This window comes from Boleophthalmus pectinirostris, unplaced genomic scaffold, assembly GCF_026225935.1.
Source record: "Boleophthalmus pectinirostris isolate CB_2022bp ecotype Guang Dong unplaced genomic scaffold, ASM2622593v1 HiC_scaffold_12, whole genome shotgun sequence".
Classification (NCBI taxonomy): Eukaryota; Metazoa; Chordata; class Actinopteri; order Gobiiformes; family Gobiidae; genus Boleophthalmus; species Boleophthalmus pectinirostris.
This window is the reverse complement of record NW_026571018.1, coordinates 32,711,461-32,728,549: the sequence shown is the minus strand read 5'-3', so window position 1 is coordinate 32,728,549 and position 17,089 is coordinate 32,711,461. Positions and strand designations below refer to the sequence as shown.

General features: G+C 39.7%; 1 protein-coding gene across 2 annotated transcripts in view; it reads left to right on the top strand.

Moving 5' to 3' along the window:
• gabrg2 (gamma-aminobutyric acid type A receptor subunit gamma2) overlaps positions 1-13,088 on the top strand; it is a 238,442-nt gene extending 225,354 nt beyond the window's left edge. For both annotated transcript variants that reach the window (XM_020938712.2, XM_055148747.1), the window contains one exon: positions 12,810-13,088. In XM_020938712.2, coding sequence (XP_020794371.1) covers positions 12,810-13,088 — 279 coding nt within the window. The remainder of the gene's footprint in view (positions 1-12,809) is intronic.
• Positions 13,089-17,089: the final 4,001 nt, after the last annotated feature.

Below are 17,089 nucleotides of genomic sequence, written 5' to 3'. Positions count from 1 at the left end.
GGGCGACGTCACACACTACAGCCTACGCTCTGTACTAGGGATGGGCATGATTAGTTGACTACTCGTTAACTGGTCATTTTGTCAATCACATTTTTAATCACACAAACCAAATGTAGGTCGCTGTGTGTAGCTTAGTTTAAAGGTTGTATGGAGGATTTTTTTGTTTTGTTTGTTTGTTTCAAATTGTTAATGAAAGTTTAAAATACCATTACAGAGATGCAGCAGCTTTGTAATTATGATGATAAAAAAAAAAAAAAAAAGAATGAAAATCCATCAACTGTGGACGTGTTGAGGCCAGATAAACATCAGCCAATAGAAAACGAGACTCCCTCATTTTCTATTGGCTGTTAGGTTGTCAATCAAATTCCCTAGTGTAACTGACTCGCCGGCGCTTGGGGATTATGTGGTTTATGCAGCAGTTCTTAGAGGCTTTTTCAAACTGTCGCTTCCTCGCAGTTCGCACAAAGTTTGTCGAGATGTCGGACGAGAATCCACGACCAGTTCGCCGCAAAAGAAAGTCTGTTTTTGAGGTCGCTGAAAGAAGAAGAAACGGGGAAAAGGAGCAAAGACAAACTGAGGTGATTCTTGGAGATTCCTTCCACCGATGGTGCGACTGAAGCAGACGAAGGGTCTAAAAACTGATCGGTCGTTAAATTACCTCTAGACAGGAAACTTCAACAGTGATTCTGAACGCGCACAAGGACTCTCGCTGTATTTCTCTTCCCTTAAAAAAATCCTCTATACAACCTAAGATACGAGGCTGTGTCTGACACAAACACTGGAGTTGTGCCTCACAGTCCCACGTTTGGGCTCTGGCTCCTTGGAGACACTGTTCCACTCAGTGAGTGTGTTTACAGCACATCAGTGTCCCGGGGATGATCAGGGTTTTTTGAGTATCTCAGTTTCGTCATGGTGCATGTGAAAACAGTATCCCGGTTACTGCAACATAAAGTTGAGTGCGCACGCGTCCAGAAGACAAACACTTTTCAGTCTTTTCATCACAACAGAAGTCAAAATAAATAAAATGACCAACATAAATAAAGTGAGTGAGTTAAATAAAGAGCTGCACTAAACCTGCACACGTCTGATTTCTGAAAACATGAACCATCACCAACACGACACACACACAGAACACACTCACCACCATCATCAACATCCCTCTGTCACAGAAAGAACACTCATATTTCACCGAGTCATGTATTTTAGTCCAACAGAAGCTGAACCGCATTGGTGCACAAGGGAAAAACTGCTTTTTTCAGATCTTATAGTTTATGCAAATGAGTCATGTGGTTTTAAGTTTTGTTTCGATAAAATGTAAACAAATGTGTCAAAGCTGAATTAAACACATTATAATGTCAAACGGGCTGATGTGGCTCTATAGTGGTTATGGTTTATATGTTGTAAAGTTGAATTTATTTATGCAGATTAGTAAAAGTAATAATGATGATGACCATTTTAATATAAACATTTTAATGATTAATCAAATAATAATAATAATACATTTATTTACGCTTATATAGCGCTTTTTTAGACACTCAAAGACGCTTTACAAACAAATAAAAATTCTATTATATCAAATCCAAAATTGATTGTTAATTCTCCTGACAATCGATATAGAAAATTTAATCAAATACCTATCCCTGCTCTGTACTGAGGTTGTCAAAAATATCAAAAATCAGATACTAATTGATACTAAAACTAGTATAGAAACTAGATCCTCATTTGATACTCATTAACAGCTTTTCTGAAATGTTTTAGTATGAGTTTGGCATTTATCAGAACAAGACGTCTTATGCTAAGATAATGAAAATACTATTATTTTGTATGTGAAAATTACATAAGGAGCAGTTTTATCTTCACTGTGGTATCGTAATCGGTATTGAGTACTGAATGAATTCCTTAGTATAAAAATGTAGTTTATTCTGTACCATTTTCTGACAGACATGTGGATAAAATAAGGTTCTGTTTAACGCTCAAGTGAAAGAAGTTGAATGACGTTCTTAAAGCTGTTCTGTCTATCATATTATTCTAGATGTTCTATACAGGGCTGCAGTGTAAATGGTTATGCAGTTGCCTACCAACCGACTTGTCTCACCACCAAACTGTGTGACTAATGTACGGTGGCAGTACCTTTATCAATACTATTTTTAACTGAAAAAAAAAAAGTGTTTCATCTTAGAAAGAAGTTACACCTAAGTGACATGGTGCTCCCTGTGTATCAGTAGTGAGGATATATAAACACGACTATTCAAACCATTCCAACTGATATATATGCATTAGAGACTTAAACATTTGAAGCTAAAGTGGACATTTTATGTTTTCTTGTGGCTTTAATTGGCTTCGTTTAACAGTTTTCTGACTTAAAGGTGCACGGGGCAACATTTCTCGTGGAGGATTCGCCACCTGATGTCTCCATGGAAATGTCACTGCTTTGTCTAGAAGGTTCCACAGCATAGATTGAACCTGTCTATCACAAGGGAGAAAAGTAGGTTACAGCTCTACGCTACATTACAGTTCAGATCTGTGGAGAGTCGTCCTTATTCACAAAAGGAATTGCTGTATTTTTGAGTAACAGAAACACCCGTAATGAATAAATGTTGTTTAAAGTCATAATATGGAACATTCCAGGCAAAGCAATGACATCTCCATGGAGACAAGCTGAAAAGTTGCGCAGTGCACCTTTAAAATGATGTCTAAAATTGGAAAAAACAAAAGTAAAAGTGAAAGTAGTAAAATTAAGTACAGTATTTTTCTGACTATATTTTGCACCAGCCAAAAAATGTAGAATGAATAAGAAAAAACATTTAAGTGGCATCAGACTACATGGAACCAGACCAAACCAGGAACCAACATTTCATTTTGAAAGTCAAGTTCTAGTAATAACAATAGAACAGAGAACAACAGACTGTGAACGTCACATATGAACAGTTCTTCAGATAAACTATAACATAAACAACAGAACAGAACAAGTTTACCAAACTCTCCATCTCACTCCAAATCACTAATTCAATTCTTCATCCTCGGTGTCACTTCATCCAACTCCACGACCTCCAGAGGTAAACAGAGCGCCGCTTCCTCTTCTGTGTAGCTGTCGTCAGACTCAGCATCAGTTCCAGTTAGAATTGTTCCGACATTCCGACAGGATGGTTTCGGTGTCACTGAAGTCACTTAAATTTAAAATTTTTAGTGGTACAGAAGTAGTGGTGAGATCGACTGACATGATACAGAGACAGGACAGTGGCTCTTTTAGCAGGAGACATGCGCAGCCTAGAGCGCCCTCTCGCGGCTGTCAGTATGAAAATTTTAATATATAAATCACACCGGAGTATAAGTCGCAGGAAACACTGAAACCATGAAAAGAAGTGCAACTTATTGACCTGGTTTTAGTCCTGATTTTAGTCCTGGTTTAGACCTGGTTTAGTCCTGGTTTAGTCTCGGTTTAGTTGTGGTTTAGTCTTGTTTTTAGTTCCGGTTTAGTCCAGATTTTAGTCGTGGTATAGTCCTGGTTTAGACCTAGTTTTAGTCCTTATTTAGTCTTGGTTTAGTCCTGGTTTAGTCTTGTTTTTAGTTCTGGTTTATAAATCACACCGGAGTATAAGTCGTAGGAAACACTGAAACCATGAAAAGAAGTGCAACTTATAGCCCGAAAAATACGGTAAATAAAGCCTTGGCTGCTATACTTAAAGAAAAGAATTTGACACAGAATGATTTTTTGACTTAAAAAAAACTCAGGGAAAGAAGCCCAGATTGCTACCTATGATGCAACAATCCAGGAAAAATTGAAAAATAGTGATTTCTGAGTCCTCAAAGAAAGGGGACTTCATTAACGAGATAAAAGAAACAATCACGAATAAAGCAAAAATACGACTCCAGGCTCAAATAAGTCTAATTAGCATTGTATGTATCATTTAAAAGCTGATAAATTAGGCATATGCACATTAATTAACATAGATTAATTATATTTTTTTTACACCAGAGTTTTGTAATGCCCATTTATATGCTGGTTCTGGCTCTGGTTTTCCTTTGAGCCATTACCCCCCTCTCTCTAATGAAGGTCAGAGCATAATTGACCAAATCCGTAATAGCACTGATGACTCACCCAGCGTTTAACATGACTGTTTCTGTGCCTACAACAAATCGCCGGCGGGCACCTGTCTGTCACCTGTCACCGCCTTCCCAAACGCTTCACTAATCACAATTAAAGCGCCCGTATTACTCCATTTTCTGATCTATGTTAGAATGTTTCCTCATCGCAAACGTATCTGGAGTTGTGTTTTGTTCCGTTCACACATGTTTAAAACACAAACTCTGCGTATTTAGGCTGAGTTCTTCTCTCAAATGGAAAACACTATGTTCCACCTCGTGATGTCATGCTCCATACACCTTCACTAGAATCATTTAGATCAGGGGTTTTCAAACTGGGTGAATGTGTTAGTCCTGGTTTTAGTCACAATTTTAGTCCTGACTTTAGTTCTGGTTAAGTCCTGTTTTAGACCTGATTTAGACCTGATTTTAGTCCCAGTTTTACTCCTGATTTTAGTTCTGGTTTAGACCTGGTTTAGACCTGGTTTTAGTCCTGGTTTAGTCTTGGTTTACTCCTGATTTTAGTCCTTGTTTAGACCTAGTTTTAGTCCTTATTTAGTCCTGGTTTAGACCTGGTTTAGACCTGGTTTAGTCCTGGTTTAGTCTCGGTTTAGTTGTGGTTTAGTCTTGTTTTTAGTTCCGGTTTAGTCCAGATTTTAGTCGTGGTATAGTCCTGGTTTAGACCTAGTTTTAGTCCTTATTTAGTCTTGGTTTAGTCCTGGTTTAGTCTTGTTTTTAGTTCTGGTTTAGTCCTGATTTTAGTCCTGACTTTAGTTCTGGTTAAGTCCTGGTTTAGACCTGATTTAGACCTGATTTTAGTCCCAGTTTTACTCCTGATTTTAGTTCTGGTTTAGACCTGGTTTAGACCTGGTTTAGACCTGATTTTAGTCCTTGTTTAGACCTGGTTTTAGTCCTGATATTAGTCCTGGTTTAGACTTGGTTTAGACCTGGTTTTAGTCCTGGTTTAGTCTCGGTTTAGTTGTGGTTTAGTCTTGTTTTTAGTTCTGGTTTAGTCCAGATTTTAGTCGTGGTGTAGTCCTGGTTTAGACCTAGTTTTAGTCCTTATTTAGTCTTGGTTTAGACCTGGTTTTAGTCCTGGTTTAGACCTAGTTTTAGTCCTTATTTAGTCCTGGTTTAGACCTGGTTTAGCCCTGGTTTAGTCCTGGTTTAGCCTTGGTTTAGACCTGGTTTTAGTCCTGATTTTAGTCCTGGTTTAGTCCTGGTTTAGACCTAGTTTTAGTCCTTATTTAGTCCTGGTTTAGACCTGGTTTAGACCTGGTTTAGTCCTGGTTTAGTCTCGGTTTAGTTGTGGTTTAGTCTTGTTTTTAGTTCCGGTTTAGTCCAGATTTTAGTCGTGGTGTAGTCCTGGTTTAGACCTAGTTTTAGTCCTTATTTAGTCTTGGTTTAGTCCTGGTTTAGTCTTGTTTTTAGTTCTGGTTTAGTCCTGATTTTAGTCCTGACTTTAGTTCTGGTTAAGTCCTGGTTTAGACCTGATTTAGACCTGATTTTAGTCCCAGTTTTACTCCTGATTTTAGTTCTGGTTTAGACCTGGTTTAGACCTGATTTTAGTCCTTGTTTAGACCTGGTTTTAGTCCTGATATTAGTCCTGGTTTAGACTTGGTTTAGACCTGGTTTTAGTCCTGTTAGTCTCGGTTTAGTTGTGGTTTAGTCTTGTTTTTAGTTCTGGTTTAGTCCAGATTTTAGTCCTGGTATAGTCCTGGTTTAGACCTAGTTTTAGTCCTTATTTAGTCTTGGTTTAGACCTGGTTTAGCCCTGGTTTAGTCCTGGTTTAGCCTTGGTTTAGACCTGGTTTTAGTCCTGATTTTAGTCCTGGTTTAGCCCTGGTTTAGTCCTGGTTTAGTCCTGGTTTAGTCCTTATTTAGTCTTGGTTTAGTCCTGGTTTAGACCTGGTTTAGACCTGGTTTAGACCTGGTTTAGTCCTGGTTTAGTCTCGGTTTAGTTGTGGTTTAGTCTTGTTTTTAGTTCCGGTTTAGTCCAGATTTTAGTCGTGGTATAGTCCTGGTTTAGACCTAGTTTTAGTCCTTATTTAGTCTTGGTTTAGTCCTGGTTTAGTCTTGTTTTTAGTTCTGGTTTAGTCCTGATTTTAGTCCTGATTTAGTCCTGGTTTTAATTGTGGTTTAGTCCTGGTTTTAATTGTGGTTTAGTCCTGGTTTTAGTTCTGGTTTAGAAGAGGTGGTCCATGTGGCACATAGGACAGGGAGCAGTACAGGCGGCGTATAAAAGGCAAAAAAGGTGACGCTCCAAACTATGAGTCGGTCGTCAGAATAGAAACATAATTTTACAGCTAACACACACACGCACAATTACCAACATCAATCCTGCTGCAGATGTGTACAGATGTAGACCCTTATTTTTTTCTGTGCATGTGTGTCATGCCTCCCCAGTGGCTCTTTGGCGCCCCCCAGGGAAGGCAGATTTAGACCATTTCAGCCCTGGAATTGCCAATCTCTACTGAACTAAACGTAAACGGAGCTGTTCACTTGAAAACCACCGCGTCATGACATCACAAGGTGGAACAGAGCATTTAAGCGCTTTGGAGATGTAGACGGAAAGAAAACGCAACTCCAAGTATACAGTATTTTTGATTAAAGGTTGTATGGAGGATTTTTGTTTGTTTGTTTTTGTTTCAAGTTGTCAATGATAGCATTATAGAGGTGCAGTAGCCTTGTAATTATGATGACCAAAAAAAAGAGAATAAAAATTCATCAACTCTGGACGTGGTGGGGCTAAACATTTGCCAATAGATAACGACACTGCCTCGTTATCTGTGAGCTGACAGGCTGTCAATCAATCTCCCTACGTTTCTAGCGTAACTGACTTGCCTGCGCTGCCGGTACGTGGTTTACGTACGACTGTCACGCAGTCCACAGACGCAAGACGCACAGACGCTGTTTACTCCACCAACGCAACAGTTCTTAGCGGCTTTTTTTGACCTATATCTTCCTCGCAGTTCGCACAAAGTTTGTTGCAATGGCGACAAGAATCCAGGAGCAGTTAGCCGCAAAAGAAAGTCCGTTTTTGAGGTCGCTGAAAGAAGAAGACAAGGGGAAAAGCAGCGAAGCTAAACTAAGGTGATTCTTGAAGATTCATTCCAGCGATGGCGCGACTGAAGCAGACGCAGGGTCTAAAGACTGACGCACTGGTCGCCAAATTACTCCTGGACAGGAAACTTCTGCTTATTATGAAAACGTACTTTATTTCCAAGAGCTAGACAAACGTTTTTCAGGACACGAAAGCGATATCCTATGTCTGAAAACGTCATTTTCAATGCAAAGAAAGAGTCCGCTTGCTGCTGCGTGTTGTAGCTAGTTCATTCGCACTGAATCTCCGCGCAACCTTCTCTGCTCCCCTTTCCTGCTCCTGTCCCCGCTGCCCGATCCGCTCTTCCCCCTGCTCCTCACTTCTCCGGGCACAGAATCTCCGCGCACCGCTCCCCTCTCCTCCCCTCTCCTCTCTCCTCTCCTCTCTCCCTGCTCCCTGCTCCCTGCTCCTCACTTCTCGTCCGCGAACGAAATGTCCGCACACCCGCTCCCCCCGCTCCTCACTTCTCCGCCTTGCCTAACCAACACTGTAGTTAGTTGTTTACAAGTCACGTGCAGCGGCTGTAAACAAACCTGTTTCTGGCGTAAAGAGGAGGCGGGAGAAGGCGTTTCTACGTAGGAGCTGTAGGGGAGGGGGGGTGGTTTCACGCAGTCGCTGGATTTCTCGTTCCTTGGAAAATCCTCTATACAACCTTTAAGCAACGCCGTTTTAACATGACAAAAAACCTCACAATAACCAAATTTGCATAATGTAGGACCTTTAAAACCTGCCCAGCACTAACTCCAATAAAAAAACATAAAAACGTCGAACAGTAAATATGACCGTTGACGCCGCTGTTAGCTCTGTCCTAACCCAGTGTATAATTTGCATCTGGGGGCCTATGAGGACTACAGCTCTGTCACCGGGCCCTCTTTAATTACAGCCATAGGTGCCACTTACGAGACTATTTCTGTTTCCATGACATTAAAAGGGTCCTCGGGTGAGCGCAAGGTGCAAATAGCTTTTCTGGGGATAATGATTAAAAAAAAAAAAAGTCGGGGGAGGGTAGGTGGTGGCAGCGTAAACAGGCCGGGCCGAAACGGTTAGCAGATAAATGCCCTGTACCTGCGTTTAGGAAGTGCACTGTTAGCATGCTAGTTGTTGCTGTACCGCTGTGGTCTCTCGAAGTTGTGAAAAGCACCTATAAAGTCGTCGCGGTGAGTAATTAAGATGCCCGGAATAGAGAAATAGAGAAACATATCACACAAATATCAGCCCAATATATTCTTGAACCGATACATATTGCAGATATTTGCAGTTTTTAGTGTACCAGTTAACGGTCTTAAATTTAAAAAATAAGATTAATTACTGTATTATTATTATTATTAGTAGTAGTAGTAGTAGTATGTGTCATTGTTGCTACCAAAAAAATTAATTTCCTTCAGGATCATTTAAGTATATTATCTATCTATCTAAATGTCCTATATAAACGTCTATGTGACCACTTTAGGCTGCGTTCAGACTGCAGCCTGAAGTGACCTAAATCTGATCTTTTTTGGCCCCTATGTGACCTGTATCTGATCTTTTAATGACAGTCTGAACGACACAGATCCGATTTTTTCAAATGCGACCCAGGACACGAAATGTGGTCCTGAAACCGATACATATCTGATCTTTTGACATGCGACTTCAGTCTGAACGGCCAAAGCGCATTTATGCGACCTACACGTTATCAACAAGCCACAAACGTCACTATTCTGCGCTGAAGGAGGCGAAAATTGTTAATGAACTCCGTGTCACTGAAGCGAAGCACATCACCACTCACCACTCTTGGCTACGTCTCCACATCCACACGTTCCTTTCAACGGACGTCGCTGCCGCTGCCCCACAAAACACCGCGGCCAAAACCCTTGTCCTTCTCCTTCTCAATCTCCTCCTTAAAACCAAGTAAGTTGTTCATGTTCTGGCTCCGGTACGAGAGGAACTTTAAAATCGCCAGGTGCTCAATGCTCGCCTCCATGTTTGGACAACTTCCGTAAACACAGAGCACGCTCGCTGCGGTTCACGTCATCGTGTCTCCAGTGCACATGCGGGACACTTTTGGGCCTCTTAACGTTCACACTGGAGATCACATACAAGTCGCATTTAATTGGAAATGTGAACGACCTCACAAAATCATTGGATTTCACAAAAAAATCGGAATTGAGCGTTAAGCCCTGCAGTCTGAACGTAGCCTGAATGACACAGATCAGATTTTTTTTTTTCAAACGCGACCCAGGCCACTTGGATATGTGCTCCTAAAACCAATACATATCCGATCTTTTCACACTCGACTTCAGTCTGAACGGCCAGGTCGCCAGTACGGCCAATACAGCCCAACGCCGACGTGTTTGCCCCCTGAAATATGCTGCCAAAGATGTGTTTCCTCTCGCGAGACTGGTACAAGTAGGCGCTCACAAATGTACACAAACGTTCTTCTCATCATACGAAAATTGTGTCTGAGCTCTGTGACAGTGAAGCAGCGAAGCACATAACAATCCCACTACTCTTGGCTGCTTCTCCCTACCCGCACGTTATCTAAATTGTGGCCTCTTGCTGTCTAACCGGTGTCTACTGGCCTTCATAGTCTCACTAAATTCTGACTAACTCGTATCTACTGGCTTCCATAGTCTCACCACACTTACTTAATAAACCTCCTCCTTTGGAAGCAGAGTCAAGGGGCTTGAACACTCAAAAGATCATACTATGTTCACTTTTGAAATCGTACTATGTTCACATTTTAAGTCCCCCCGGGTCCGTATTATTGATGATAATTACACTTCTCCTGCTTAAGACATCCAGTTCGTCTCCAGCCCTTTACTTCCACCCTTTTTTGGACAGGCTGAAAACTTCTACAACATACGGACGTTGCTGCCACTGCCCCACAAAACACCACGGCCAAAAACCTTCCCCTTCTCAATCTCCTCCTTAAAACAAATAAGCTGTACATGTTCTGGCTCCGGTACGACACCAACTTTAAAATCTCCAGGTGCTCAATGCTCGCGTCCAGGTTTAGGCGACTTCAGTAAAACACAGAGCACACTCGCTGCGTCTAACATCGTCGTGTCCTCCAATGCACATGCGAGACACTTTTGGGGTGTTTAAAGTTCACACTGGAGATCACATACGAGTCGCATTTAAGTGGAAATGTGAACAACCTTGCAAAAAATCTGAAAAATATCCAAATTGAGCATTAAGCCCTGCAGTCTGAACATCAGCCTTAGTGTCAACTCACAACACAGAACATGACTACTGTGCTCTTCTGCGTGTTGTAGTTGTAAAAAGGGCTGTCGATCTGCCTGTAGTAAATTTAAAATAAAAACTTTGGGTGAAAAAAAAAAATCTGAATCCTATATATCGGCCCAAAAATATCGGCAGAGCTGATCGGTCATCGGTTTCTCTGGATTCTAAACAATCAGTATAAAAATATATCGGTTGATCTCTCGCTCTGAATGCATAAGGAATAACTTTGAACCTCTGCAAACCTTTTAAAATGAACTTGTTCTGTTTTTCACCTTTTTAAGATGGTAAAAAGTGTATTTTAAAGTGCATTTTTCAGATTGATTGGCTGAAATCTGAGTTCCTAAAGTTGGAGTGTGTCTTATTAGGGTTCGGACGTAAAAGTTTAGTGGAAAAATGAACACCCGACAGAGACACCATAACTCATGTAACTAATGAGGAAATGACTCGATTTTACAACATTTAGACACCCGTTTATAGACCTACAAAATGTCACTCTGTTTTTCACTGTCCTTGCCTTTTTGCTGAACGTTCGTTTAATCGCTTTCTCTTTAGCTCACCTTGATGCATAAGGTACATCCGAAAGGGCAGCTTAACATATTCTCAGCCTCGTGTTACTCTATAGATGTCATTTTCTGTGCTACCCTCATTTCTAAAAACTCAAATAGTCACAGACAAAACGTCAAATAGGCAAATTAATTAAAATAAATAAATAAATACTTGTGCAATACTTAAAACTACTTAATTCATGTGTGTGCATACTTTTGTTGAATTTGGTGACTTGCCAAAACGTCATCAGATTATCGTTAGTGATATTATTCCAGAAATAACAAGATATTCATTTTCTTGGGTCTAGTCACTGATTGATACTTCGCAGTGACATCACGCTGGGGGTCTTCTACATGTAAGTGCATTGGCAGAATATGCACCAGTTACCATGGAGATACAATGCACACATAGTCAGACACGGCAAAAAAAAAAGTTTTAAGATAGTTTTTCCTAAGTTTTCAAACAACAAAATAGGGATGTAACGATATCCAAATCTCTCAGTACGATATTTCCATGATATGCATCTGACGATACGATATTATTACGATTTTTTGTGGAGGCAAACAAAATTATGAAGATGCTACTTTTTCATTTTTCCTACCTTGACAAGCCATTAGTACTGATATTTTGCAAAGAATTAAGATTTAAAAAGGGCTTAACAGTTATTGCTTCATGTAGTGAAGTGGAGCAAAGGATCATGGTCTATGTAGTTCCCACAGTTTTTTTGTTTATTTGTTTTTATTTATTTATTTAATAGGGACAGTCCATATTAATGAACATCTACAACATCGCAGTGTAAATATGCCAGATTATAGCAAAAATTCTATTTTCCATCTGTATTCCCTAGGCAGGTGACACCACAAATTTAACAGCAAAAACATTAACAAGTGACAAGCGACAGTTATACACTAAAAGTGTCAACAAATCCGTTTTTCCTTTAGCTACTGTTTGAAGTGTGATTTGAAAGGGGCCAATGTTTTAAGATACTGCTACACAAAATAATGAATTGAAGCAAAGAGACTTGTAATTCAATATATTGTAATTTGCCACGGTAATACTGGGAGACTTTTGACGATACGATATCATGATATTTCGTTTACTGTTACATCCCTATTACAAAGCGAGGAGAAAATTCAGTTTGTCGACTGGACAAAAGTTAATTTGGTTGAAGACGTTTCGCAGCTACATCCAAGCTGCTTCTTCAGTTCATGGGGAGTGAAGAAGCAGCTTGGATGTAGCTGCGAAACGTCTTCAACCAAAATCACTTTTGTCCAGTCGACAAACTGAATTTTCTCCTCGCCATGGATTCTACCTGGACGACTGAGGGATTCTTTACACATCCCTATTACAAAATTGATTTAAACAGTTCATTTTCAGGAGCCTGTGAACAATACAGATGTTCAAGGTTCTGTTTACGAGTGATTTTCAACAGAAAAAGTTTTGAGTTTGAGGGAAACTTGTTTAACAGAATAAAATCAGCCCACCTGTTTCAACTAAGTTAGTTCTTTCTCCTCAGATTTTGTTAAAATAAAGATCAGATTAAAGTCTAACAAAGCCTCAGACAGAGCAGTGCTTAGAACCCCAGGGAATGTTGATGACGTCAACTGCGAAGTATCAATAGAAATGATCAGGTTCAACATGTGTTAATTTACGTTTTGGATATTTCAACAATACTAAAGACTAACAATAAAGCTTTACTCAAACATGTGTGAATGGAACAAAACACAACTCCGGGTTTGTTTTCAACGACGTGACAACATTCTAACATGACTGCAAGCTCACAAGAGTCAGTTTGGCGTAACATAGTCCCTTAAAAGACCCCTAACCTTTCTCTCTCCTCCTCCCTTCTCCCGCAGACGCCCACGGTCGACATCCGCCCGCGCTCCGCCACCGCCATCCAGATGAACAACGCCACGCACATGACCGAACGCGACGAGGAGTACGGCTACGAGTGCCTGGACGGGAAGGACTGCACCAGCTTCTTCTGCTGCTTCGAAGACTGCCGCACCGGGGCCTGGAGACACGGACGGCTCCACATCCGCATCGCCAAGATAGACTCGTACGCGCGTATCTTTTTCCCCACCGCATTCGGCCTCTTCAACCTGGTTTACTGGGTGTCCTATCTGTACCTTTAGGGGCTCGTGGGGTTGCTACATTGAGAGGTATCCATTGTTTTTTTGTTTTCTTTTTTGGTTTCGATGTCCCCCAACTTAAGTAAGAGAATGGACTTTCAGAAGGAAGTGGGAAATGACTTGATTGAACTCTTTTACGTTCATTTCGGTTTCACTCGATGTAAGTTATATTTAAAAATGAACAACTAAAGACACTGCGGATCTTGTAGCATTACATCTTAAACGGCATGAACTGGTTTTAAAGATTGTTGTGAGAATATTGTTGTATGTGGACGTAACATTTATCATTTTATGGGGAAATTACAGAATTCTTGCTGCTTTTTTTTTGTTGTAAATCATACATTATCAGTATTTTAAAAGCAATTCAGATCAATGGGAAGTATTGTAAACTTGATTTGGGGCCAGTTTCACAGAAGGGGTCGATCACTTGTATCATTACCGACAATATATTTTCAACAGAACTATCTGGATCATGCCATTGACTTATAGTTGAAGCAGTAATATATGGACTTCCGTAACCCAGGACACTTCCATTGAGGATACAAAGAGTGAGTTTATACCGTAGACTGTATATTTAAATGGACAAAGCTTTACCTTTCTAGCAAACATGTTCCAAATAGAAAATAAGCATGGGCACTTATACGACTCCAATTGACTTTACATTGAAAATCGTCACCATTTCTTGTAATTTTGGTCTTAAAATGTTCATATTAACCCGCTCTACGTGATTCTGGTGTTTTTATATCATGAATCAGTTTTTATAAGCTCTGTTCACAGTAAGTCACAAACCAGGAAGACGTTTTGAAAGATGCGATTACAACTTCCGGTGTAGTTCCCGACGCTGGGCTCATTGACCGACTGTGATAAAACCCACTGAAGTAAATGAAGACTGCATACGTATGTGCTGTTCATCAGCCGGTTTCACTTGTGATTCGTTCGCTCCACAGTAGGCGGGTACTGTTTTTATTTAACCAATCGCTGCTATTTGGTCGTGACGTATGTAACGTGCCAAATCGTGTAGGAAGAAGGGCAATAACGTCTTTCCCCTTAATAAAATTCAAGAAACATTCTCTTTATTCTGGCTTTAAATCCTCGATCTCATGAATCGTTGCCAACACAGAATGTATGACTTCATCTACATCCATCTCGATCACTTTGTTTACTGTTGTCCTGTACCACAAAAGGGACCCAGAAAGGAGCTTCACAGCTCCTCCCTGATTGGCCAGTGCGTGGTCTACAACATCCAGAGTTCTTGCAAACTGTCTAGTGTATTCCGATTCCTGACCTAGCTGGAGAGAAGTGAAATTGAGCGAAGGCACTAGGTGGCGCGAGCCTGGTTAGAATTTGGGGCCCTCATCTCTTCTAATCGCATGTACCCAGTGCGCTCGGAGTTGTACATCAGTGAGGAAATGATGAAAACTGAGGTAATTGTTGATTAGTCAAACAGAACGAAACACTGCAATGACATGGAGATGAAGAAAACTGGGCCATTTTCAAATTTTTCCTCGATTTTGTTGACTTACTACTGCGAACAGAGCTCGCTGGAAGTTGTAATCGCATGTTTCCAAACGTCTTCCTGGTTTGTGATGTAATCATGAATATTAATTCCTAATGTGGAACTAATCTCCAAATTTGCTCCTATATCTACTGCCTCGATGAGCTTCATTTGACTGGAACACTATAGGTGACACTGTACTTTCTTAGTCCACTTTTTTACGCAGTCTGTGGTTTATATCGTTCATACTTAGACAGACCTGGGTCCTGTTCTAGACATGGTTTAATTCCCGTCTAGTCCATGTTTAGTTCCAATTAACCTTCTAATCTAGTGTGTGTAAAGTTATCAAATCTGTAAAGATTTATGTCAGATGCCCTAACTTAGACTACTTTCTTTGCAAAGCTACAAAAAGACAACTAGATTATGAGCAAACAGAAAGGTGTCCCTTTACAAAACTACACAATTATTTAAAGATGCACTGTGTAACTTTTTGGGTTAGAGGTCCGTCCCTATTTCGTTTCTATGGATATGTCATTGCTTTGCCTGAAATGTTCCACAGTATGACTTTAAACAGCTCTACATTACATTATTAGACGTGGTTTTACTGCTTAAAACTACCTAGAAAAAATATTGTTGTGATTGTGAACGGGATCGCTTTACCTCAGATCTGACCTGTAACTCCATGAGGATAGAAAGGTTTAATACCGTACTGTGAAACATGTCAGACGATGCAATAACATCTCGGTAAAGACAAACATCTGACAGAACCTCCACCAGAAACTTTACATCTTTAAGCTTGGATTTGAAAATGAAAACTGATAAAAAATTTTCCAGTTTACAGCCACTTCTGCTACACTGCCTCTGTCGCATTCTCCAACGTTAATAACAATGTCTACTTTTGTGAAACTGGCCCTTTTTTTAGCTCATTTGTCGACCAACAACCCTGAAGCACTTTAAATACGAAACTCAAGAGCTGGGATTCATTCTGGTTTAGCTGCGACGCTAGCACAACTTCAACCTTCTCCACAAACTCCACTGTACAGACGCTGTATATATTTTATTATGACATGCATAGTGGTTTACATTTATTGCATGCATCTTTTCAGGCCAAAAAAACAAACCATAATATTATCTTTTGACGGTCATAGAAACATCTAAAAATTGCTCTACCTATCGCCATCGAGTGTCGAAAAAGGTGAGTGTTGTTGCGCGTACATGAGTTGTTTCTTTCAATACCGGTGGGTGGATGATTTGAGTACACAAAATAGTCGCGTGTTCATTTTTATCTTTCCGGCCATTAGCGTATGGACGGAACTGACCCATCTTCATTTTTAAAAGCTTTTACGTAATGCACCTAATTACGCTTATGCAACCTTTTTTTGTTTACGGGAATTGTCCGGTAAAAACAGGACATCACCCAATGATCAAATGCTCATTCTTTTAAATTTCCATAAAAATAACACAAGCGATATTACTGTTTTCTGTTCTGATACCGATATTGATACCTTGGCTTTAAGTATTCGCCGATATTGACCGATACCAGAGCAGAGACTGGAAATATGATGAATTTCCTCTTAAACACAAAACAAAAAAAAAGTCAAATTAAATTAAAAATGTGTTTTGTACAGTGGTGGATGAAGTTCTCAATTTTGTTACTTAAGTAAAAGTACAGATACAAGGGCAAAATGATACTAAAGTAAAAGTATCGCATGGTAAAAGTATTAAAGTACCTGTTTAGAAATGTATGTAAACAGTAAAAAGTGAAAGTGTTTTGCAGAGATTTTTAGAACAATAAAAAGGATGAAATGTAGTGATTTTGAAAAAGAATTTAGCTGATTTGAGTGATTTGATTGATTTCAAATTTTTTCTAGCTGTTTTTGTGTTTTTTTATATTGTGTTGCTCAAAGTCGGGACGCAAACTCAAATTAAATGTGCTAAAAAAATTAAGTCTCCACCTTTTCAGCACATCTCAAACCATAAAGAAAAGTACTTTTTACTTTTCAGTCCAGATCTAAAAGTGGATTAGAAAGTACTGATATATGCTCTCAAATGCCGTTAAGTAAAAGTAAAAAGTATCCACTGTAACAGATACCTAAAATTTGTAGTATTAAAGGTATTGTACTTTTACTTTTGTACTTTGTAATCTTCCACCACTAGTTTTGTAACTTTTATTTATCATTTAAAGTAACTATAGAACATTGGCCAGTAAATCATCTCGTTACGCCAATTCATAGGCTAAAATGGAATAGTGGCTGAACCGATATCTTGGAACCGATATCCAATCTATCAAAATGTCAAATTTCAGCACCAATATCCGATACTTAGAATAGTGTGGAAGTACTTCGTCTCAGTCACAACTAGAAAGGGTAAAACTATCTTGCCCAAGGACACAACAACACACCCCGCTTGCTGGGAAGTGAACCACTAACTTTTGTGCTTGGCTTCAATATTTTCATTATCAAAACATTGTACATTTTTCAAACTTTTTATCAGTTGACAGGGTTAAATC